Source organism: Dama dama, chromosome 20, assembly GCF_033118175.1.
Source record: "Dama dama isolate Ldn47 chromosome 20, ASM3311817v1, whole genome shotgun sequence".
Classification (NCBI taxonomy): Eukaryota; Metazoa; Chordata; class Mammalia; order Artiodactyla; family Cervidae; genus Dama; species Dama dama.
The window spans coordinates 9,526,461-9,549,867 of record NC_083700.1 but is presented as its reverse complement, the minus strand read 5'-3'; the positions used below and the strand labels follow the sequence as shown (position 1 = coordinate 9,549,867).

At 43.0% G+C, this 23,407-nt stretch overlaps 1 protein-coding gene and 5 non-coding genes across 6 annotated transcripts; 4 read left to right on the top strand and 2 right to left on the bottom strand.

The window, feature by feature from the left end:
- Positions 1 to 3,944: 3,944 nt before the first annotated feature.
- TRNAG-GCC (transfer RNA glycine (anticodon GCC)) lies at positions 3,945 to 4,015 on the bottom strand. Its single transcript has one exon. It is a non-coding gene; the product is annotated as a tRNA-Gly (tRNA).
- A 496-nt stretch (positions 4,016 to 4,511) lies between these two features.
- HSPA6 (heat shock protein family A (Hsp70) member 6) lies at positions 4,512 to 6,954 on the top strand. The gene has a single exon (XM_061120274.1). The coding sequence runs from the start codon at positions 4,691 to 4,693 to the stop codon at positions 6,620 to 6,622; it is 1,932 nt and encodes a 643-aa protein (XP_060976257.1). The 5' UTR covers positions 4,512 to 4,690; the 3' UTR covers positions 6,623 to 6,954.
- Positions 6,955 to 11,963: 5,009 nt separating this feature from the next.
- On the bottom strand, positions 11,964 to 12,046 carry TRNAL-CAG (transfer RNA leucine (anticodon CAG)). The gene has a single exon. It is a non-coding gene; the product is annotated as a tRNA-Leu (tRNA).
- Positions 12,047 to 12,821: 775 nt separating this feature from the next.
- TRNAG-UCC (transfer RNA glycine (anticodon UCC)) lies at positions 12,822 to 12,893 on the top strand. The gene has a single exon. It is a non-coding gene; the product is annotated as a tRNA-Gly (tRNA).
- A 902-nt stretch (positions 12,894 to 13,795) lies between these two features.
- On the top strand, positions 13,796 to 13,867 carry TRNAD-GUC (transfer RNA aspartic acid (anticodon GUC)). Its single transcript has one exon. It is a non-coding gene; the product is annotated as a tRNA-Asp (tRNA).
- Positions 13,868 to 21,037: 7,170 nt separating this feature from the next.
- TRNAN-GUU (transfer RNA asparagine (anticodon GUU)) lies at positions 21,038 to 21,111 on the top strand. Its single transcript has one exon. It is a non-coding gene; the product is annotated as a tRNA-Asn (tRNA).
- Positions 21,112 to 23,407: the final 2,296 nt, after the last annotated feature.

The following is a 23,407-nucleotide window of genomic DNA, read 5'->3' as shown; positions in this document are numbered from 1 at the left end:
GGAGGGATGGTGCAGCCCCAGGAGGAGGGGTGGATGTGGCAGCATCTTGATCCAAGCCACCATCCTCTCTTACTTGGATTACTGCAACAGCCTCCTGCGTGGTCTTCCTGCACTCAACCATGTCACCCAACAGTCTATTCTACAACAGCCAATGTGTGTTATATCTGTCACTTCTTTTCTGGAAGCCATGTAATAGCTTCCCCCTTGCATTTAGAGTAATAGCTAAAGCCTTTGCAATGTTCTACAAGGTACTACATGATCTTGCTCCTCAATGCCTCTCTGACCTCATTTACTGCTCTGTTTTGCTTCCTTGGACACCTCAGTTTTACTTCTGCTACAGGTTTATGTTATTTACTGTTTCTGAAATGTTCTTACAGATATCAACATCAGGCTTCTTCATGGTGTTTACTCAAATATCACCTCATCAGTGAGGTCTCCTTGGTCATTCAACCTAACCTCACTCCTCTACTGTCTCCTAATCCTGCTCTCCTGCTTTATTTTCCCCATTGTTCTCATGTCCAACTGAATATGTTCATTTATTCAGTTGTTTATTGCTGTATTTTTTCCCCATGTATGTATCACCAACTGACTACTCCCTCTCTCATTAAAACATGCTCCAGAAAAAAAAAAAAAAAAAACATGCTCCAGGAGATCTGGGCCTTTGTCTGTTTTGTTCACTACTATATACTTAAGAGTCAAGGTCGGTGTCTGGCACATGATAAGGCCCTCAATACATATTTATGGAATGAGTCAATCCTTCAGCATTCAAAATCAGAGACTTTTTTTAAAAAGCACATCTACTCCATCTTACCAGAAGCAGAAGTCCAATTCAGTATTACTGAACACCCTATTAGATACTACCCAAAATATCCCACTAGTACATGCATTTCAGCTTTGAATGTTATCCGTCTAAACTCATTTTTTACTTTCACCCATCACATCTTGTAAAGGAGTGTATCAGTTGGACCTGCTTCCCTCTAATTGAATCGACTCTCTAAGCCTGTACAGCAGCCGTGGAAAGCGTACTAAAAAGAGGCAAACAAACATAAAGAGGGGAAAGAGGGAAGAAAAAAAAGAAAAAAATAAATAAAAATAAAAAGAGGCAAACAACTTGGATTTGGGTTTCATTTCTACCATTTGCTAGGTGCTTTGTCTTGAAGAATTCATTTAACTACTCTATGAATTAGATTCTTCTTCTGTGAAGAAGTAATATCTGTCTCCCTCCCCAGGGATATCATGTGAGGTTGAAGTGTAACAACATCCATGGAAGCATAATGTCTTTGGAACATAGTAGATGTCTGATAAATGCTTATGGAATCTGATGTCTTCAGAGCACACAATTTGGCTGGCACTTTCCCTTTAAATAGATAAGACTGATTTTACTATAGTAACTGAAAAAAAAAAAAAAATAAGAAGGTCTAAGTTGGAGTAGGGACGAAATCAAAGGTAGAACTGTGGGTGAGTTACATTTCTGTGGCTGGTCACATTGGGAAAAAAAAGGGGATAACCCCATTTGACTAGCTCTAGCCAGCATATTAAGCTCATATGCTGTAAAAATACAATCTTAGTGGCATAAATCATCAAAGGCCTATTCCTCACTCATTTTCTGCTTTAAACGTGGAAGACTTCCTAAGGAAGCTACCTCTCATGGGACGGTTCGGGTTTATAGTATACTTTCATTTTAACACCAACTACCACACATTGCCAAGGAAGGCAAAGAGAACAGTAGCAATTAGGATAGTAATTAAACGCCCTCTGTCCAAAAGTAACATATCACACATACTTAAATTTCATTAATTGAAACAGGTCGTATGACCTGACCTCAAGAGGCATGAAATTGCAATCCTTTTTTGAGGCTGGAAAGAGGAGATTCAAACATATTTTTAAGCATCATCAATATCTAGCACACTAAGGTTCCTTACTGTACTGTTTTTAAGGGTTAAAATGAATAAAGTATATATGGCACCATATGATAGACATAGCAGATCACTCCTCTTTTTATCAACAGAAGCATGATTTATTCAGGTATAGAGCAGGTACATAGTTTAGGGGAAACAGGAATCCTCTTTTGCTCCTGGATAAAATCAGAGACTTCTACAGCTAGAAAGTCTTAGAAAAGATGAAGTGCAATCTCCTCATTTTAAAACTGAGAAAGCAATGAAGCCCAGATGGTTGAAATGATTTGCTCAAGGATGTACAAGTAGTTGGTATCACAGATCTGTACATACTGTAATTGGATCGTACTGTATATTTTGTTCTACAGCTTGTTTTAGAAGCTGTAGAACTCTTGGAACTTGGAACTCTTGGGGGTAGATGTGCAGGGCTTTTGAGGCTGCTGAGGACTGGGAGAGAAAGTTGGAGCAGCTTGGACAAGGTAGTCCCTGAAACTATAGGGTACGGACCCCAGGCCAGGCCAGATCTTTCTTTCTCAAGTGAGTACCCTTTTTTGCAGGGCCTTGCCTAAAATATCCTGACTTTGACACACAGGCCTGGCCAGCCTAAACACTGAGAGAGAATGAATTCAAAGCTGACAGCTTCTCTCCCTCTTGGGTTATAAAATAGGTTCCTTCTTTTTGAGGATGGTTTGATTTTTTACTGCAGAAGTAGCTCATTGCACATTTCTTCAAACATTCTCTTATTTCATGGACTGATCACCTGCCCAGTACAGCTGAGCATACTAGCAGCAAACTTTGCCAGCTCTTTCTCATCACCACACTGGGAAAGGGTTGGCCCAGAAACAGTACAGAAGTGGGACTGACATCTGCATCCTGACTTCCTCTGCCCTCTTCAAAGGCACTGAAGCACTCCAAAGGGTTCTGAGCTATATGAGGAAAAAAGACCAATGGATGGAGCAAAGGTTTTTACTTCCTCTTTTTAAAAATTAGTAGTTTCCTTTGTATCAAGTGAATAATAACATATTAAATTTGAAGCTACTGAAGTTTAACGTTAGAATGTACCATGTTTCCCTGGGTACTATGCTCTTAGTATGGTGGTGACTATCCCCATCTGTCATGCAGGAAAACTAGAGTTCCTTCCTTCATGGGGAGGTTACAGAGAACATTTGCTTCTCTTTCTTCCATTTCCAACCTCATGTTTCCAGAAGAGTCTCCTCCTTTGGGCTTTTTGGAAGTCCACACCCAAAAGAAACACCAAAAAATTCAAAATGGGATATTCTGAATTAAAGAAAGTGAGACATGGCAAAGACTCAATTTGTAAGGCCATAGAGCTGATGGGAAAAAAATGTGGCTTTACAGACCCCTGAATGCATCTCCTCCCCTAGCCTCAAGGCACAGGATGCACTGCAGCCTCCAGGAATTTACTCCCCTCTTGCACCCTGGGCTCCAGCTGGAAACTGTCCAGGCCTCAGAGAAAAATCTCACATGATGGCTTTTCAACAGGCCCCTTGGGGTGATGCTCCTTGGAGACACCAGCCCAGGGAGGAGACTCAATGACAGGGACATTCTCACCACAGTTCATCTGCATCCTTCTTCCCCCTGTGCTGTATTCCCTCCGAGGCTGGGTCACCCCTGGATGTCCAAGCCACAGCGTCAGATTCCAGCTCTTCTCAGGAATGCGACTTGATAAGGGAAGGAAAATCAAAAGAACTCAGTCCTCAACTAACTGATTTTGTTTGTCTCAACGTTACAAATCCTAGAATAGAAAGTCTCAACATACACACTTACCATATATAAAAGATTACTAATAACGTATAGCACAGGTAACTCTTCTCAACACTCTATAATTAACCTTTATGGAAAAAGGATCTAAAAAAAGAGTGAATACATGTAAATGTATAAGTGATTCACTTTGCTGTACAGCAGCAGAAACATTTTAAAACAACTACACTCCAATAATTTTTTTTAATGAAGATCCACTTTAGAAGTTGAATTAAAGAAGAAGAAAAAAAAGTTAAAATGAGGGTACCCTGAAAGAAAACAGCAGGTTGCATTGGCCGGGAATCGAACCCGGGCCTCCCGCGTGGCAGGCGAGAATTCTACCACTGAACCACCAATGCTACTTCCGCAAAAGACACTTGCAGTACTGTCTCTTATCATCATCTCTGACCCTAGGTCCAGCCCGTAACAGAAATCTGACCACCCCTCTTAGTCACAATTTTGAAAACACTGCCTTTATGTTTCAAGACTAAAATGAGAACACTTTAAACCCTTGTCCTTGAGGCCATGGCTCTAATGCCTTCGGTTTTTCTCGAGCCGCTGAACTCAAAACCACCCTCTTCAACCAACCAGACGCAGCACAAGTTTTCGCCTTACCATTCTTCTGCCCCAACTGCTAGCCCTTAGAACAAGCCGGGAGAAGCTGGAACTTTCTCTGCAGCTCTGAGTCCGACTGTGGTGGGGCCGCCGCTCCCCGCACAGCCCGTTCCGCTCGAACCTTCTCCCAGAGTCAGCGCAGCGCCTCCCGGGCTGAGTCAGCCGGAGCGGGCGGGCCGGGCGGCTCTGGGCTCGCCGCGAAGGCGCTAGAAGTTTCGCGGCGGCGGCGGCGGGAGGAGGCGGGCCTCCCGCAACTGGATAAAAAGCTCGTGGAGCCGGAGTCGGGAAGATCCGAGCTGGGCAGGCAGGAGAGCGGCACCGCTGAGCGCACCTCCACGGCTGAGCAGCACCAACTTCCGCAGGCTCGTGTGTCCGACTCCGTGTCGCACTCGTCGCCGGGAGCGGGAGAAGCCACAACCATGTCCGCCGCGAGGGAGCTGGCCATAGGCATCGACCTGGGCACCACGTACTCGTGCGTGGGCGTGTTCCAGCACGGCCGGGTGGAGATCCTCGCCAACGACCAGGGCAACCGCACCACCCCCAGCTACGTGGCCTTCACAGACTCCGAGCGGCTGGTGGGCGACGCGGCCAAGAGCCAGGCGGCCCTGAACCCGCACAACACCGTGTTCGACGTCAAGCGACTGATCGGGCGCAGGTTCGCGGACCCCACTGTGCAGTCGGACGTGAAGCACTGGCCCTTCCAGGTGGTGAGCGAGGGCGGCAAGCCCAAGGTGCGCGTGTCCTACCGCGGGGAGGACAAGGCGTTCTACCCCGAGGAGATCTCGTCCATGGTGCTGAGCAAGATGAAGGAGACGGCGGAGGCGTACCTGGGCCAGCCCGTGAAGCACGCTGTGATCACGGTGCCCGCCTACTTCAACGACTCGCAGCGGCAGGCCACTAAGGATGCGGGTGCCATCGCGGGGCTCAACGTCCTGAGGATCATCAACGAGCCCACGGCAGCTGCCATCGCCTACGGCCTGGACCGGCTGGGCGCCGGGGAGCGCAACGTGCTCATTTTCGACCTGGGTGGGGGCACCTTCGACGTGTCGGTCCTCACCATCGACGCTGGTGTCTTTGAGGTGAAGGCCACGGCTGGAGACACTCACCTGGGTGGAGAGGACTTCGACAACCGGCTGGTGAACCACTTCACGGAGGAGTTCCGGCGGAAGCACGGGAAGGATTTGAGCAGGAACAAGCGGGCCCTGCGCAGGCTCCGCACGGCCTGCGAGCGCGCCAAGCGCACCCTGTCGTCCAGTACCCAGGCCACTCTGGAGATCGATTCCCTGTTTGAGGGTGTAGACTTCTACACTTCTATCACTCGAGCCCGCTTTGAAGAACTGTGCTCGGACCTCTTCCGCAGCACCCTGGAGCCGGTGGAGAAGGCCTTGCGGGATGCCAAGCTGGACAAGGCCCAGATCCATGACATTGTCTTGGTGGGTGGCTCTACCCGAATCCCCAAGGTACAGAAGCTCCTGCAGGACTTCTTCAATGGCAGGGAGCTGAACAAGAGCATCAACCCGGATGAAGCTGTGGCTTATGGGGCTGCCGTGCAGGCAGCAGTGTTGATGGGGGACACGTGTGAGAAGGTGCAGGATCTCCTGCTGCTGGATGTGGCTCCCCTGTCTCTGGGGCTAGAGACAGCTGGTGGGGTGATGACTACACTGATCCAGAGGAATGCCACTATCCCAACCAAGCAGACCCAGACTTTCACCACCTATTCAGACAACCAGCCTGGGGTCCTGATTCAGGTGTATGAGGGTGAGAGGGCCATGACCAGGGACAACAACCTGCTAGGGCGCTTTGAGCTCAGTGGCATCCCTCCTGCCCCACGAGGAGTCCCCCAGGTCGAGGTGACCTTCGACATCGATGCCAATGGCATCCTGAGTGTGACAGCCACTGACAGAAGCACAGGCAAAGCTAACAAGATCACCATCACCAATGACAAGGGCCGGCTGAGCAAGGAGGAGGTGGAGAGGATGGTTCGTGAGGCTGAGCAGTACAAGGCTGAGGATGAGGCCCAGAGAGACAGGGTGGCTGCCAAAAACGCTCTGGAGGCCTATGTCTTCCAGGTGAAGAGCTCCTTGCAAGAGGAGAGGCTTAGAGATAAGATTCCTGAAGAGGACAGGCGCAAAGTACAAGACAAGTGTCAGGATGTCCTTGCTTGGCTGGATCACAACCAGTTGGCGGAGAAAGAGGAATATGAACATCAGAAGAGGGAGCTGGAGCAGATCTGTTGCCCCATCTTCTCCAGGCTCTATGGGGGGCCCGGTGTCCCTGTGGGCAGCAGTTGTGGAGCTCAAGCCCGACATGGAGCCCCCAGTACTGGCCCTGTCATTGAGGAGGTCGACTAAATGTCCCCTCTGGACGGGTCAGCTGAGACTGTAAGGGCTGGGTTTGTGGACTTTCTAGACTGTCTGCTGTGATCCTGCCTAACTTAAGGGGTGGGAGTAGAGGAGAATCTTACCCCTGACAGAGAATTTTTTTTTTTGTCAGTATGTTTTATTACTGAGGTATTTGTCATTTGACTTATGAAAAATCTTCTCCTACATCAAACAAGCAGAAGTAATCATTATGAACATTTGTGTGGCACTTTAATATTGCTTTTACTTACATTTGATGTACTTTGTTATTTGCATGTGTGGATTTGTTATATGAAATAATAAAGCTAAATAAACTTTTAAAATTTCTTAGTTTTCATTCTATCCAATTAAGTAGATGAAGGAGCAGGGCTTTCAGAAGCAGAAATGTTTGGGTGGGTTTTGAAGGAGGGATGGGAAGAAAATTCATGAGGTTATGTGCATAATTTCTATAGGGGAAAGCAAGAGGAAGAGTTTGAGGAAGGCACATTGAAATAGTATTGAAGTGTGAGGAGAGAGAGGAGAGAATTGTGATATTGTTGTTGAAAGAGGGAGGGAGGTGGAGTTGGAAAAGCAGAGAAAGAAGAGAAACAAGTTTTGGCAAGACCCTAAAATAAAAATTCTGTGTTGGGAACTTAGTTTAGTTTGTCAGTCTTTATGTCCTAATACACGGACAAAAAGTTTATATGCTAATTATTTGCCTCTTATAATGTGACCTTATTATTGTTCTTTTAGTGAACGGACCCCAAGTCCTGGATTCTGGGGAATAGTATTTGCTAGATTAAAAGAGTAAGTCTAGTAGTGTAATTAAAGTTATTATTGATCTTATCTATGTGAGAGAAATTGCATGGTTCCATCTTCTTTCTGCTGATGAGCCCTAGGATGATGACAATGACGATGACGACAGTGGCAACTGTATAGTAAAATGGCTGTACTGGAACCAGATGGGTGTTACTTTACTCTGCAAGTTAAACTCTGAGCTTCAATTTTCCCTTCTATGTAATGGGGATGATCAAATAGTATCTCAGAATTGTTATGAGGGTACAATTAAATAAGTATGTGAGGAGTGAAGAAGAATGTTAGGCTAGGCATCTAGTATTGAGCAACAAATATTCACTATCACTGATTACTTATTGATTGGTGACTACCAGGTACTTTACACAATCTAATTTAATCATCACAGCAACATCACAGTGTATTATCTGTTTTGAAAGTGAGGATCCAGAGGTTAAAAGAGGTTAAACAATGTACTCAATATCCATAGCTATTAACTCAGGGAACATGGGTAGTGGGGAGAGTTGGAATTAAGAACTATGTCCTGCCTACTTCTACATTCTGTGCACTGTTACCTCACAAACAGACCATTAAAAAAAAAGAAAAAAAGATTTTACCCCAGATGTTGTGAAATTGTACATATTATTCCTTTAGAACACAGCTGGGTACTGATCCCTGAGAGAAAAAGTATATTTTATTGTATCTTTGCTTTATTCATTAAGTGAATATGTGCTTTTTTAGCAAGTGACTGAACCTGGGGAATATCCTCAGGCTCAACTTTACTGCCAGTTAAATGACATAAGAGAAGGATAAGTTTGCGTAAGTTAGTTCCCAATCAGCCCACAGACTTATTTTTATCTCAGAAATGAAGGTGGCCCTTGTTAGAGGGATGCTACACTGTATTTAGCTAAGGGTGATCTCTTGCAGGTTGAGAGGAGATTTCAGTAACAACCCACCTGCTGTCTGGTTGTCATCTCTAACTGCTTCTTCCTGCACTTGGCCCAAGTCTTTTGTGAGTTGGCTTCACATTGAAAGAACCTGCAAAAAAGAGATGATATCATACACATGTTCTGTATTATACTTCCCCTTTCCTGAATGTTCTTCCAACTTCCAAACATTGACCACTGCAACCTGTTTTGTAACTTCTCAAGCAGAATGATGACACCTACAAGGTTTGGATAGTTTCCTCACATTTCAAAAATCTCTCTCTCTAAACAGACACAGGTTATAAGAAGGAGAATTTCATCATGCTTAGTTGTGAAAACACTTCAGATCTCATTTGGATGGTATCTACTTTTCTACAGAGAGATTTAAACAAACTAACCACTTCATCTACTTCTGAATGACTGTTGCTGATGCTTTAGATACTTTGGGGATTGTTTCCTGTTAATGGGCTTCCCTGGTGGCTTAGAGTTAAAGAATCCCCCTGCAATGAAGGAGATGCTGTTTGATCCCTGGGTTGGAGGACGGCCTGGTATTTCAATGTCATTGTATTGTGTATATATAGTTTTAGTTTGATTGCTGTAATCACAACTATGTGTGATTACAATATTAATTTGTTTCCCAAAATATTGAAACAAAATACATCCCATTATTAAAAAATCAAAACTTCCTACAACCCTTCCAATGAAAAATCAGCAGTTTTGGGAATTCCCTGGTGGTCCAGTGGTTAGGACTCTATACTTCCACTGCCTTGGCTGGGTTTCTGTCCGTAGTTCAGTTCAGTTCAGTTCAGTCTCTCAGTCATGTCCAACTCTTTGCGACCCCATGAATCGCAGCACGCCAGGCCTCCCTGTCCATCACAAACTCCCGGAGTTTACTCAAACTCATGCCCATCGAGTCGGTGATGCCATCCAGCCATCTCATCCTCTGTCATCCCCTTCTCCTCCTGCCCCCAATCCCTCCCAGCATCAGGGTCTTTTTCAGTGAGTCAACTCTTCGCATGAGGTGGCCAAAGTATTGAAGTTTCAGCTTCAGCATCAGTCCTTCCAATGAACACCCAGGACTTACCTCCTTCAGGATGGACTGGTTGGAGATCCTTGCAGTCCAAGGGACTCTCAAGAGTCTTCTCCAACACCACAGTTGAAAAGCATCAATTTTCGGCGCTCAGCTTTCTTTATAGTCCAACTCTCACATCCATACATGACCACTGGAAAAACCATAGCCTTGACCAGATGGACCTTTGTTGGCAAAGTAATGTCTCTGCTTTTTAATATGCTATCTAGGTTGGTCATAACTTTTCTTCCAAGGAGTAAGCGTCTTTTAATTTCATGGCTGTAGTCACCATCTGCAGTGATTTTGGAGCCCCCCAAAATAAAGTCTGACACTGTTTCCACTGTCTCCCCATCTATTTCCCATGAGGTGATGGGGTCTGTCCATAGTAGGGGCAGTTAAAATTCCACAAGCCTCGTGGTGGTGGTGGGGGCAGAACAAACGCAATAGCAGTTCCTTGTCCCACTCCCAACTACTACTATTCCTAACAGGTAACCACTGTTTTTTTTTTTTTTTTTAAGACCCTTTTATTTTGCAATAATTTGACTGACAGTTGTAAAGATACTATAGAAAGTCACTGTATATCCTTCATCCACCTTCTCTTAATGTTAAGGTCTTACATGGAGCCTTGGAGCAATTAAGCCCAAGCTCTGCAACTACTGAGCCCAACGTGCCATAACTGCCGATGCCTGCACGCTCTAGGGCCCTTGAACCACAACAACTAATGTGTCCCTGTGCTGCAACTACTGAAGCCGGAGCACATAGATCCTCTGCTCTGCCGTGAGAAGCCCAACTAGAGAATAGCCCACTACTCTCTGCAACTACAGAAAGTCCACATGCAGCAATGAAGTCTCAGCATGGCCAAAAATAAATGAATGAATGAATAAATAAAGACGTAAAGCAGTGTAAAAAGAAAAAAGAACTTTCACATTTTGATAAGTACTGGTTAGGCATTTGGCAGAAAGAAAGTGAAAGCCATTCAGTTGTGTCCAACTCTGCGACCCCATGGACTATTACAGTCCATGAAATTCTCCAGGCCAGAATACTGGAGTGGGTAGCCTTTCCCGTCTCCAGGGGATCTTCCCAACCCAGGGATCCAACCCAGGTCTCCCGCTTTGCAGGTGGGTTCTTTACCAGCTGAGCTACCAGGGAAGCAGATTGTCCCCCAATTTGGGTTTGTCAGACTTCTTATGATTAGAGTGGGATTTGGGGGCAGTATATCACAGTGAAGTGCCCATCTTATTGCATTATATCAGGAGGTATGTGATACCAATGTGACTGCACTATGGTGACCTTAATCTTGATCATGTAGTTAAGGTTCAGCTTTGCTATTTTTTACGTGTCTCTCTTATGGATACACTCTTATTGTCTTTAGTTTAGATACAGTATCTATTTTAACTTTTTATCCTCTGTTCTAAGCAGTGACTGGCATATTGTAAGTGTTCAAATGATACAAAGTAAAAGGTGGCAAGGGAAAGGATATTCAAAGTTAAAGATCTACCTGTGCAAAGACATCTAAATTAGATAGACCAGTGCTTTCAAACTTTAATATGCATGAGAATCATTTGAGAATCTTATAAAATGTGGATTCAATAAATCAGAGGTGCAGCCTGAGATTTGTATTTCTAATAAGCCCCTAGGTCATCTCACTCAATCCTGACAACAATTCTGTCTCCATTTTACAACAAGCAAACTAAGACTCAGAAAAGTCAAATACATTTCCCAAGGTCATAGTCTAGTAAATAACAAAGAATGTAAACTTTCACTAACCAACCTAAAGATCCTTCCATCTTCATGCTTATGAACCTCACACATTCAGCCTCTTCGGATTGATATTTCTCTCTTCCGCAAAGGACAACATTTTTCTATAACCAGTTCTTCTCAAATGAGAAAGTGACTTTTTTAGGTCTTGAAGAAAAAGTTCTTGAAACAACTCCATGAGTTTATTTTCCCTCTCTATTACTTTTCCCTGGGTTTGGTATGTTGATTTCTTTCCCTGTTTTTTGGTGGTACAGCAAGCCTATTGAATAAAAATTGGTGGTGGGAGCAGTTTGGCAAGATGTGGGGAATCAAGAGTCCCACCAAAGCTTGACTCTAAAATCTTTAGCACAAAAAGACTCGGGTCAATTGCAAATTAAGAGATCTGGATTGCGGGCTTTTCTCCATGAAGTGAATAAGCGCTGAGAAACTGGAGTCTAAAGGAAAGGGGGAAAAAAATTGTAACTAGGGATAGATCTAAATTGGAGAAGGAAATGGCAACCCACTCCAGTATTCTTGCCTGGAGAATTTCATGGACGCAGGAGCCTGGTGGGCTACAGTCTATGGGATCACAAAGAGGCGGACACGACTGAGCGACTAACACACAGCACATACATAGATCTAAATAGATTCACTTTTATATTCAAAGCGAAGCACATTCTTCATATGTAGATAGGGAGCATTAAAAAGCCTTGATAGAAAAAGCGTTGATTAAAACAGAGTGTTGATTAATCAATAGTCGTTTCTACACGAATTAAATCCTACTTGTTCACTGGAAACAAAAGGATCTTCGAAGAAAATAAACCCATGTTGTCAGAAGTGGGATTCGAACCCACGCCTCCAGGGGAGACTGCGACCTGAACGCAGCGCCTTAGACCGCTCGGCCATCCTGACACCCGAGAAATGAGCACTCTTATTTCTTTCTAAGACTGTCAAAAAGTGCTGTAGCATGATGTTGAAAGTGAAAGTGAAGTTGCTCAGTCCTGTCCGACTCTTTGCGACCCCATGGACTGTATCCTACCAGGCTCCTCCATTCATGGGATTTTTCAGGCAAGAATAGCATGATGTTAGTTTCTCATTTTAAATAAAACTAGAACTCCCCCTGGACTTCTTCGCAAAATGGGGATAATAAAACTGTTTCTGACTCTTATTTCCTACGTCTTCACCATCCTAAACTGCAAAGATCCATTTCTCCAGTGCCCCTTCGAACGCTCCTCTCGCTCCTTCTCTCGGGAGACCTAGCCACACCAGAGTGGACTCCCTTGTCGGCTGCTCCCTCTCGGCCCCTTCGCTTCAAATCGCCCTTACTGAATGCAACACCCTGTGGATCTAGTCCTGGGGCGGCGCCAAGCGGCGGGGCAGGGAGTTCGGATGACAGAAAGCGGGGGCGTGGGGAAGAAAATGCTCTGCGGAGCGAGGCATTGGCTTTCCCTCCGGGCTTCCCGCTGTTCCATCCTTCCAACTCTGGGCCCCTGGTGGTCTCTGCGTTTCAGGCCTTCGTCCTTAGTTGGCGGGGCCGATTAAGAGGAGTAAGAACGGGGTCCATCCTCTCCTAGAAAAGGCTCTGTGTATTTTGGGGTTTCAGACACAGAACAAGTACTAAAAAACATTTGCAGATTCATAGCCTCTATTACTCTTATATATGATTTTCGAAAAGCTTGCTAATCAGGCGTTGGTGGTATAGTGGTGAGCATAGCTGCCTTCCAAGCAGTTGACCCGGGTTCGATTCCCGGCCAACGCAAGTGTTTCCTTTTTCCCTCTTTCATGCTAACTAAACAAGCCCCATAAGGGAGAAAAAAAGAGCGTGCAATGAATCTTACAATTTAAAGTCTGAGCGAAACAGAACTGAAACTAGAACTGCGGCCACGCCTCACTTTCTCCCTCTACCTCGTTCTCTGCCCAGCTACATTTTGGAGGGGTTAGAAGCCGAAGCGTTTCTTTTCTCTCTTACTTTCCCTCCTGCTTTCCATTTTAAACTTTCAACTCTTTAGAAATATTTGGGATCTTCCAGATGTCCTGTCTGAAACTGAGCTTCAGAAAGGGGCCATGGTTTTATATTTCCGAGACTGATACGGTAGCCACAAGCTGTTGGGCACTTGAAACTGGCAAATGTGTCTGAGGAACTGCATTTCAAAGTCTAGTTAATTGTCATTAATGCATTAATTAATTAAAATAAATTGATGTAAAAAGTAAACAGATACTCATTTTCCTATTGCAGAACGTTAAAGTACGTTAGGAGCAACTTGGTACGTTATGAATCCACTTGAATTTCAGTTGTAAATGTCATGAAATCTAAATATTAGTCATTTTTTTCTAATGAAAATTTAACGTCTGAGTAGAAATGTGGTATCTATAAATGTAAAATACTTACCAGCTTGAAAATTATGTAGAAGAATCTAGTTCTTATTTCGGAATTTTGAGTTAAATCACATATATTATTTAAAATATCACCTGTTTCTTCTTACTTTTTAAGGTGACTATTAGAAAGTTTAAATTACACGTGGAGCTCCCATTATGTTTCAATTGCAACGTGACAGTCTAGATACAGTAAAGTGACAAGTTGAATAACAGCCATTTTTCAAGGACTATGGCAGTTTAGAAGTAGCTTCCTAGGGAGCAGTTTTGGCCCTCCAGCTGTCGTTTTCCTCGTTAGTATAGTGGTGAGTATCCCCGCCTGTCACGCGGGAGACCGGGGTTCGATTCCCCGACGGGGAGACGAAGAAGTTACTTTTGTTTTGTCCTCCCAAAACAAAGACTAAAGAACTTCAGGCTCTTTCCAAGACTACTTCTCTTCAATGCAAATTTCTTGGATCCTGGGCAAGAGTACGAGTTGATGCGGTTATTTTGACCCCCGGTTCAGCGTTAAATGCGTTAAATCATTTAATCCTGCAATCAAGTTTCCACCTGCTCTGCAGCCAAGTGGGCCATCCCCATTGTTTTCCTGCTGCACACTTGAATCCCATCCCAGGATTCAGGCTTTGTCTTAAGCCCTGTACTCCAGATTTCCACCCTTTTTCCTTCTTATTTTCTCCTGGATCGACGATTCACTAAGCTCTCATTTGCTCCCTTCCTTCATATTGCTATTCAGTAGGGGCCAACCTACATTCTCAAGCCCATACTCTTGACACAGCCATACTACACGAAAGAACCCAATTTATGAAACAACCTCTTCTCTACAAGGGATGATGAAGAATAAACCAAGATTTTATGTCTAAACTGGTTTACAAAGAAATGAGTCACTGGTTTGACAGTCAGAAGGCCTATTGTTCAGTTCAGTTCAGTTCAGTTCAGTCGCTCAGTCTAACTCTTTGCGACCCCATGAACCGCTGCTCGCCAGGCCTCCCTGTCCATCACCAACTCCCAGAGTTTACTCAAACTCGTGTCTATCGACTCGGTGATGCCATCCAGCCATCTCATCCTCTGTCGTCCCCTTCTCCTCCTGCCCCCAATCCCTCCCAGCATCAGGGTCTTTTCCAGTGAGTCAACTATTCGCATGAGGTGGCCCAAGTATTGGAGTTTCAGCTTCAGCATCAGTCCTTCCAATGAACACCCAGGACTGATCTCCTTTAGGATGGACTGCTTGGAGATCCTTGCAGTCCAAACGACTCTCAAGAGTCTTCTCCAACACCACAGTTCAAAAGCATCAATTTTTCAGAGCTCAGCTTTCTTTATAGTCCAACTCTCACATCCATACATGACCACTGGAAAAACCATAGCCTTGACCAGATGGACCTTTGTTGGCAAAGTAATGTCTCTGCTTTTTAATATGCTATCTAGGTTGGTCATAACTTTTCTTCCAAGGAGTAAGCATCTTTTAATTTCATGGCTGCAATCACCATCTTCAGTGATTCTGGAGCCCAAAAAAGTAAAGTCAGCCACTGTTTCCACTGTCTCCCCATCTATTTCCCATGAAGTGAGGGGACCAGATGCCATGATCTTAGTTTTCTGAATGTTGAGCTTATCACTAAAAATGGTTGGCTTGTTTGCAAGTCATTTAACTTTTCTGGGCTGCAGTTTCTTTATAAAGGAGAGGAACAAAAGTTCAGTTTTTGAGACACTTTGCAAGCCTAGAGTCCTTTGAAGTAGTGCCTTGTGTGAGTACCTGGTAGATAGTATATGCTCATTTTTTCCCCAAAGGATAATATTTTTCCTGAATATAAGGGTAATATATAGTCCTTACAGAAAATATGGAAAATAAGCCACTCACAAAGAAATAAAAGGCACTCATATTTCCATCATCCAGAAAATCTCTATTAATATTTTGCTGTATATTTTATCTCTTTGGCAATTTTAATTGCAAAGTTAGAATCATACTGTACATGTTTTTAAAGCTACTTGAATGTTTACTTAAATGTGAATATTTCTATATTCATTAAGTACTAGCCTAAAAATTAGTTTAATGACTTCATTGTTATACTATATGGCTACATCATAATTTCTTTAGCAAGTCTCCTATTTTTGAGTATTTATGTCATTTCCAGTGTTTTTTCCTCCTCTGGTGGGGGCAGCTCTTGAAATCTCTGCTCAGTATTCTTTTAGACTTCCAACTGTTATTTTCACCCTCGCCTCCCTCAAATCAGTACACAGCAGGTACTAGGGTGAACCAAAATATGAAATGTGATTCATTTGCACATTGTTTTTCCCTGATGATGCTCCCTGCTCTCTGAAATTTATTCCTTCAATTTCCAGCCAGTCTGGCAGCTCTAAACTGTACCTTGATGCATGAGGTATAGGGTTGGTTTTCAGCATGATCATATGCTTGACTCTGTCTGGTTGATGAGTGCTCTCAGAATGAAGATATTACCCATTGTGGTTCCTTCTTCCAAAGCTTGAATCCTCTTTATTTTCTATCTAATTTAATTGTTCTTCAGATATTTGATAATATATGCACAAATAATGACCCTGAAGGAGGGCATGGCAACCCAGGTACTCCAGTATTCTTGCCTGGAAAATCCCATGGACAGAGGAGCTGGTGGGCTCTGGTCCATAAGGTCACAAAGAATTGCATAAAGGTTGCAAAGAAATGACAGAAGTGACTCAGCACACATGCACATACACAAGTAGTGAAGCTTATAAAAACCAAAGGAATAATAAATATAAAATCCAAAATAAGACTCCTTACTGGGAAGAAGAAAAATAGAGGAACATTGAAGACTTCTTCTGTTTCATTCTTAAACAGGGTATTGAAACACAAAGATTTAAAATTTACATAACTAGCATCAGGTGGTATGTATTCTTTTGCAACTAGCATTTTTTCCATTAAATATTAGTTTTATGGGATCCATTGATGTTGAAACACAGAGCTAGGAATGTGTCTAGCTAGGAATATTCTGAAGATTTAAAACATTTATAAGAATATGTATTTCAAAAATTCTCTATTATTGTTTATGTATGTAGATAAATGTGTTTTTGTATCTTATAAAACTGATCTCTGGGTAATGTCAGGGCAAGTACTATGTTAAATCTTTCTATTCATCTCCAAATTAGCCAATTTTTAATAATTGTTGGCTCTATTTTATACAGTTGTCACTAGCCAAATGATGCTTCTACCTGAACCCTGGTTTAGCATAGGGGAAATGCATCAAATTCCTCCAATTCCTTTCCCCCAAAATGGATAATCATTAGGTAACTTGTCTCAATAAGTAGAAAACTTTTTCCTAAAATTAGGAAAGGATAGATGTTGATACTGAATTCCCTGTCATCTTCTGTGGAGCTAGCAGCAATTGTATTAACATTTTTTCCAGCCTTTAAAATATTGTCTGAGGGTTTTATTGTATGTGTTATATCTATCATACAAAAATCATTTATTGGAATGAGACATGCAGTTAGGTTGACCTCAGCCATTTAGCTGGATGAGGTGACATAACGTGGTGGTTAAACACATGGGGTCTCTTGTGCTTCCCGTGTTGGAATTTTGGCTCTCTGTCTCAGTTTTCTTCTCTGTCAGAGGGGATAAAGATAATAATTACAATTTTCAAATGAGTTAGTAAATGTTTAGAATGGTGCCTGGCAACACGCAAACATTAATTATTCATTTTGTTACTAAAACAAATTTTAATGCCCATGGTGGGAAGATGTTTGGGTTTAAAAAAACCAAAATAAAACCTCACCTCATCCCAAGAAAATAAGGTAAAATATTAGTACAACACAGATAGAAAAAGAGAACAAGTGCATCTCAGTCATCCCTTAGTCCCCGATTTTTCTTACACTCCAGTGCCAGAGTGCCAGCAGAGCCCACAACACCTGGCTGATGCCTTTACCATGACCTATTACTGCCTGCCTGCTCTCTCTGCTATTCCAGCTCTCTTGGTGCCAAGATTGGGTGCAGGCTGCAGTTCCCACAGATGGCTACAAGCAAGGGTGACTGCAGAAGTGTGCTGAGTAGTGGTCAGACTGATACTGAGCACTTGTTAATTGGACTGTGGTTCAGGTAGCCCTGTCCTGGGAGACATTTAGGGACAGGGACCTATATCCAGGAACTGCAGTAGGCTGGCTTAAATTAGACCTGCACATTGGGAGGCACTGAGTGGCCTCCTTGGAAGTGACTACCTAGAGTTTCTTAGAGCTGGCTAGCAGTGGTATGGGGAAGGTTTCTGGAGTGTCTAGGGAGAGCCAAAGCAGAACCCAGAGGACGATTCTTTCTCAGGAGTTCATTGGTATGGCACTGACCAATATTCCTCTCACTGTAATAGGGTGAAATTGTATTTCATTTTTTAAAAACAGATTTATTCAACAGAAAATACTGTTTAACATATAGTCTAAACATTGACGGTTAGTATAGTATTCCTTTTCCCAAGAGCACATGTAAAACATTTAGCATTTGCTAATGTATGTTCTACTTTTAATTACTCAATCTAAGTATTTTTCAATTTTCTTTCAATTCATCTTTATTATGAGTTATTTAAAAGCAAATGTTTTAAAATTTTCCAAATACATGAGGTTTTTAAAAGTTATATTTTGTAATTGCTTTCTGAGTGAAACTTCAGTTCAAAGATACATATGTAATAGTGCCAATTTCATGAGTATGTTAAGACTTGTTTTATGGCCTCATACAAAGTCAATTGAGAAGAATGTATAAACTGTAATTATTGAAAAAAAAACTGTAATTATTGGGTGCAGAGTTTTATATACATATATAATTGGTTGCAGTTTTATATATTGGTTGCAGAGTTTCAGCATCAGTCCTTCCAATGAATATTCAGGACTGATTTCCTTTAGGATGGACTGGTTGGATCTCCTTGCAGTCCAAGGGACTCTCAAGAGTAACAATTCTTTTGCATTCAGTCTTTCTGTTTATGTTTTAATGTCATTCTTCTAAACAAAATAAAAATAAAATATATTTTAAAAATCCACTTTTGTTTTTAACTGGCACATTTTCTCCAGTTATATTTGTTGTGATTACTGATATATTTTGGATTTATTTCACTATTCCATTTTGTACTTTCTTTTTGCCTCAGTTTTTCTTTTATTTTTTTCCCACTTTCTTTTGGATTGTTATCATGTGTACATGCAAAGTGAAGTACGGGAATGTATATTTATTTAGAATAAACTTGAAAGTTATTTTTATTTTTTGTGGCCAAGATGAAAGTAGTGATTCCCAAACTAGGTCTTCATAGAGAAGTAAAAATTTCCCCCAAATGTTGGTGACCAACATAGGGTTGCTAACTTTTTGTTTTGCTAAGTTAGGAAATAAATAACACAATCACAGCCACATCAACTGTCACCTATCCTCATCTTAATGTTATAAAAGAAGGGACATTTAAAAACAAAAATTTAAAGTGCGAAAAAACAATGTTGGCTTGGAGGTCATTTGGCAAACTTATCTGAGATACACACACACACACATACATATATATAGTGTGTATTCTCATTTCACTGGAAGTCAGTGAAAACTTGGACCTGCACCTAATCTGGAACCCATTATTAAGAGGATGGTGGTGCAGAAGGAAGACGGAGATTCTGTTTGGTTTCAGAGGTGCCCTGGGACTTGGGTAACAGAGAAAATCGCTTCTTGTGAGTGCCTGGGTTCAGTGAAGAGCTGATGTTGTAACCTGGTTGGGTATGCCTGTGGCAGAGAAGATGCAGCTCAGGAAGCCTGGGCTTTTTAAATGGCTCAAGAACAAAGTGAGGAGCTTCTCTCCAAAGTGGAGAGAAGAGATGAACTTTATCAGGCCCAGCACTGACCAGAATCCCTAGGTTGATTTTGTTGGATAAGGACCCATGAATATTTGAATCTGGATTATGTCAGAGTGAAAGTCCTTAAATTACAGGCATTTTATAAACTCTATGTTCTGTCTGGGAGCCTAATAAGCTAGTAGAAATCCTTCTAAACAACTGGAATTGAAGATTAGTTTTGTTTCATTATGCCCATTTACTTAGATAATAACATTTTTCCAGATATGATTGGACATGTGATGCAGTATTTAAATTTTTCACAGTAATAATGTTATTATAAGTTAACACTCACGCATGTACACATGAATGCATAAATTGCCTAAATCAGCAAAAAAGTATGATGATGTACTTCTCTGAGTAAAACCAAATGAACTCCTGAACCCACAGCATTCATTTTGGATTCCCCCCAAGAGCACCATCTGTGCAGATCACAACAAACTGTAGAAAACTCTTAAAGAGATGGGAATACCAGACCACCTGACCTGCCTCCTGTGAAACCTGTATGCAGGTCAAGAAGCAACAGTTAGAACCAGAAGGTACAACAGACTATTTCAGAATTGGGAAAGGAGTAGTTAAGCCTGTATATTGTCACCCTGCTTATTTGGCTTATATGCAGAGTACATTCGAAACGCCAGACTGGAGGAAGCGCAAGCTGGAATCAAGATTGCCGCGAGAAATATCAATGACCTCAGATATGCAGATGACAGCATCTTTATGGCAGAAAGCGAGGAGGAATTAAAGAGCCTCTTGAAGAGGGTGAAAGAGAAGAGTGAAAAGGCTGGTTTAAAACTCAACATTCAAAAAACTAAGATCATAGCATCCAGTCCCATCGCTTCATGGCGAAATAGATGGAGAAACAATGAAAACAGTGACAGACTTTTGCCGCCAAATCACCGTGAACGGTGACAGCAAGCATGAAATTAAAAGATGCTTACTCCTTGGAAGAAAAGCTGTGACAAACCTAGACAGTGAGTTAAAAAGCACAGACATTACTTTGCTGACAATGGTCCGTATAGTCAAAGTTATGGTTTTTCCAGTAGTCATGTACCGATGTGAGAGCTGGACGATAAAAAAGACTGAGTGTCAAAGAACTGATGCCTTCGAACTGTGGTGTTGGAGAAGACTCTTGAGAGTCCCTTGGACTGCAAGGAGATCCAGCCAGTCAATCCTAAAGAAAAATCAACCCTGAATGTTCATTGAAAGGACTGATGCTGAAGCTGAAGCTCCAATACTTTGGCCACCTGATGCGAAGAGCTGACTCATTCGAGAAGACCCTGATGCGGGGAAAGACTGAAGGCAGGAGGAGAAGAGGATGACAGCGGATGAGATGGTTGGATGCATCACCGACTGGATGGATTTGAGTTTGAGCAAGCTCTGGGAGTTGGTGATGGACAGGGAGGCCTGTCGTCCATGGGGTTGCAAAGAGTCGGACACGACTGAACGACCGAACGACGACGAAGAGTCCGGTTCATTCACCCTCGGCTGCTCTCGTTTTCTTAGCTTCTTCCGGGTAGAAACTGAGTCCTGTCTCAGATCTAAGCAGGTGCTAGTGCGGGAAAAGGACCCACTTCTCTCTGGGCTACTTACTTCCCTGGTGCTCTGGAGGGGATGTCTCTACCAGTTCCTACGCCGGCCTCAACCACACTGGAGACAGAACACTTCGGGTTTATTATTCAGTGGCCGACTTGGCAGACCATGTCTCCACTATTCGACTCTGTGGCGCAATCGGTTACTGCGTTTGGCTGTTAACCAAAAGGGTGGTGGTTCGAGCCCACCCAGGGACGAAGGGCAGCAATTTTGACCTTTGAGACAGACTTGTCAGTTTCTCACAGGAAACCAAATAGCACTAATACTGTGAAAGTTTGCAAATCTCCACCCAGCCTGTGTCCAATCTACTACTTTTTTTTGTTTGTTTTAGAAATTGAAGTATAGTTGATTTGGGACTTTCCCTGTGGCTCCGCTGGTAAAGAATCTGCCTGCAATGAGGGAGACCTTGGTTTGATCCCTGGGTTGGGAAGATCCCCTGGAGGCGGGAAAGGCTACCCACTCCAGTATTCTGGCCTGGAGAATTCCACCAACTGTAAAGTCCAGCAGGTCGCAAAGAGTCTGACAGGACTGAGCGACTTTGACTTTCACTTTCATAGTTGATTTGGGCCCCCCTGGTGGCTCAGCGGTAAAGCACCCGCTTTACCTGACGGTGCAGGAGAAGCAGGCTGGATCCCTGGTCAGGAAGATCCCTCGGAGAAGGAAATGGCAACTCACTCCAGTATTCTTGCCTGGGAAATCCCATGGACAGAGGACCTGGCTGGCTACACTGCATGGTGTGACAAAGGAGTCGGACACGACTTAGCGACTCAACGACAATAGTTGATTTACAGGGTTGTGCCAATCTCCTTGGCCTAACACTGTATAGCAGAGTTGTGGCGCTCTGTGACACTGTATGGCATTTTTCTGTAGAGCAGAGTGACTCTGTTATACACATGATTATAGGTTAATCCCAAGAAATTGGATATAGTTTCCTGCGCCATACAGGACTTTGTTGTTTATCATTCTCAATGTAATTGTTTCCATTACCAACCCCAAACTCCCAGTCCTTCCCTCCTCCCTTCCCTCCTCCCCCTTGGCAACCACAAGTCTCATCTCTTTCAGTTTACTGTATATTTTGCTAGCAGTTTCTAAATAATGGGTGTATGAGATCAGGGTTGCAACTAGTAAAACAATTTTTACTTGTTGAGTAAGGTTCTACTAAAATTGCATCACGAAACTGATGCTTTAAAAATATTTACCAACCAAAGGAAGTAAGCATTCATAATCCAAAACTGGATTCTTTTACCCTACCTCTGCTTGTCTTGCCGTTTGTACTTGTATTCTTAACTTGTGAAACCGTGTTTCCAGACCCTGGGCCCTCAGTCATGCTACGTCCTGCTGGTTAACAATTTCTGGAGAACCTACCTTCTGAATATTTGAATAGCCATCTTCTTCTTCTGCCTGCTGATATTTACTTTCTCATTACTTGCCCCCTGAGTTACTGCAATAGCCACCTTGGTGCCTAAGCAGCTTTCTGTCTTCAACTCCTTCAACTTCAGCTGCCTCCAAGCAGCTGCCAGAGAGGCTTTCTTTAGAAAAGACCTGTTCTGCTTAAAATCCTTCAATGACTTGCAGGGTAAACGACAACCTCCTTAGCTTGGAAGGCAGTGCCTTTCAAGATCTGGTCCCTGAACTCTCTCCTGTCCTTCACTGACTCCTTAGACTGCAACAGAACCAAACCACTTTCTTGACCCCCTTCTCTGGCTTTTGAATCATTGCCCATGAGCCTTCAGTGCCTCTCCTTTTTGCCTGGCGATCTCTTGGTCATCCACAACCATAACACCAAACGTTCAGCCTCTTTTTGGCAGCCCTTTCTTCACCCTCTATTTATACTTTTTATTTTTCTCACTGGAATGGAAATTGCTCCAGGGAATGACCCTGGGTTTTTCATCTTGATATCTTCCACAGCTAAACGCTAGTTTGGGGACTGACTTCCTTGGTGGTCCAGTGGTTAAGAATTTGCCTTCCAATTCAGGGAATATGGGTTTGATCCCTGCCTTGGGAACTAAGATCCCACCACCCCCAGGGCAACATAAACCCCCATGCCTGCAATTAGGGCCAGCCTCAGCCAAAAATTTAAAAAAAAAAAAATTTTTTTAAATCGGCACTTACGTACTAAGTAAATGTGAGTTGAATGTTTAACGTTTCCAAATGCCCTTGTCTCATGTCCAAATCTGATATCCCTATACTTCTAATATTCTTATACCAAACCTGAATTGTTGGCTTGGCATAAAGCTCATAGTTGACCTACTTCCTTCCTAGCTCTACCTTTTCTTACCTGCCCCATGCTCTAAAACCACCTCTAATTCCCATTCATCCTCCTATCCCAGAACACCTGGAAAAGTTCCCCTTTGCCCAGTTGTTCCAGCAAGATTTGGTGAATTAGCAAGTTGACTAATTCATATGAATTGTGGTGAGGTGGTTGCTGAGAGGAGAGGGATTTCTCATTTACTAATCTCTGATAAGATTTTAGACAATGGGAGGACAAAAGGA

Coding starts and splice junctions, on each gene's coding strand:
- HSPA6 (XM_061120274.1), top strand. CDS start 4,691: ATGTCCGCCGCGAGGGAGCTGGCCATAGGCATCGACCTGGGCACCACG.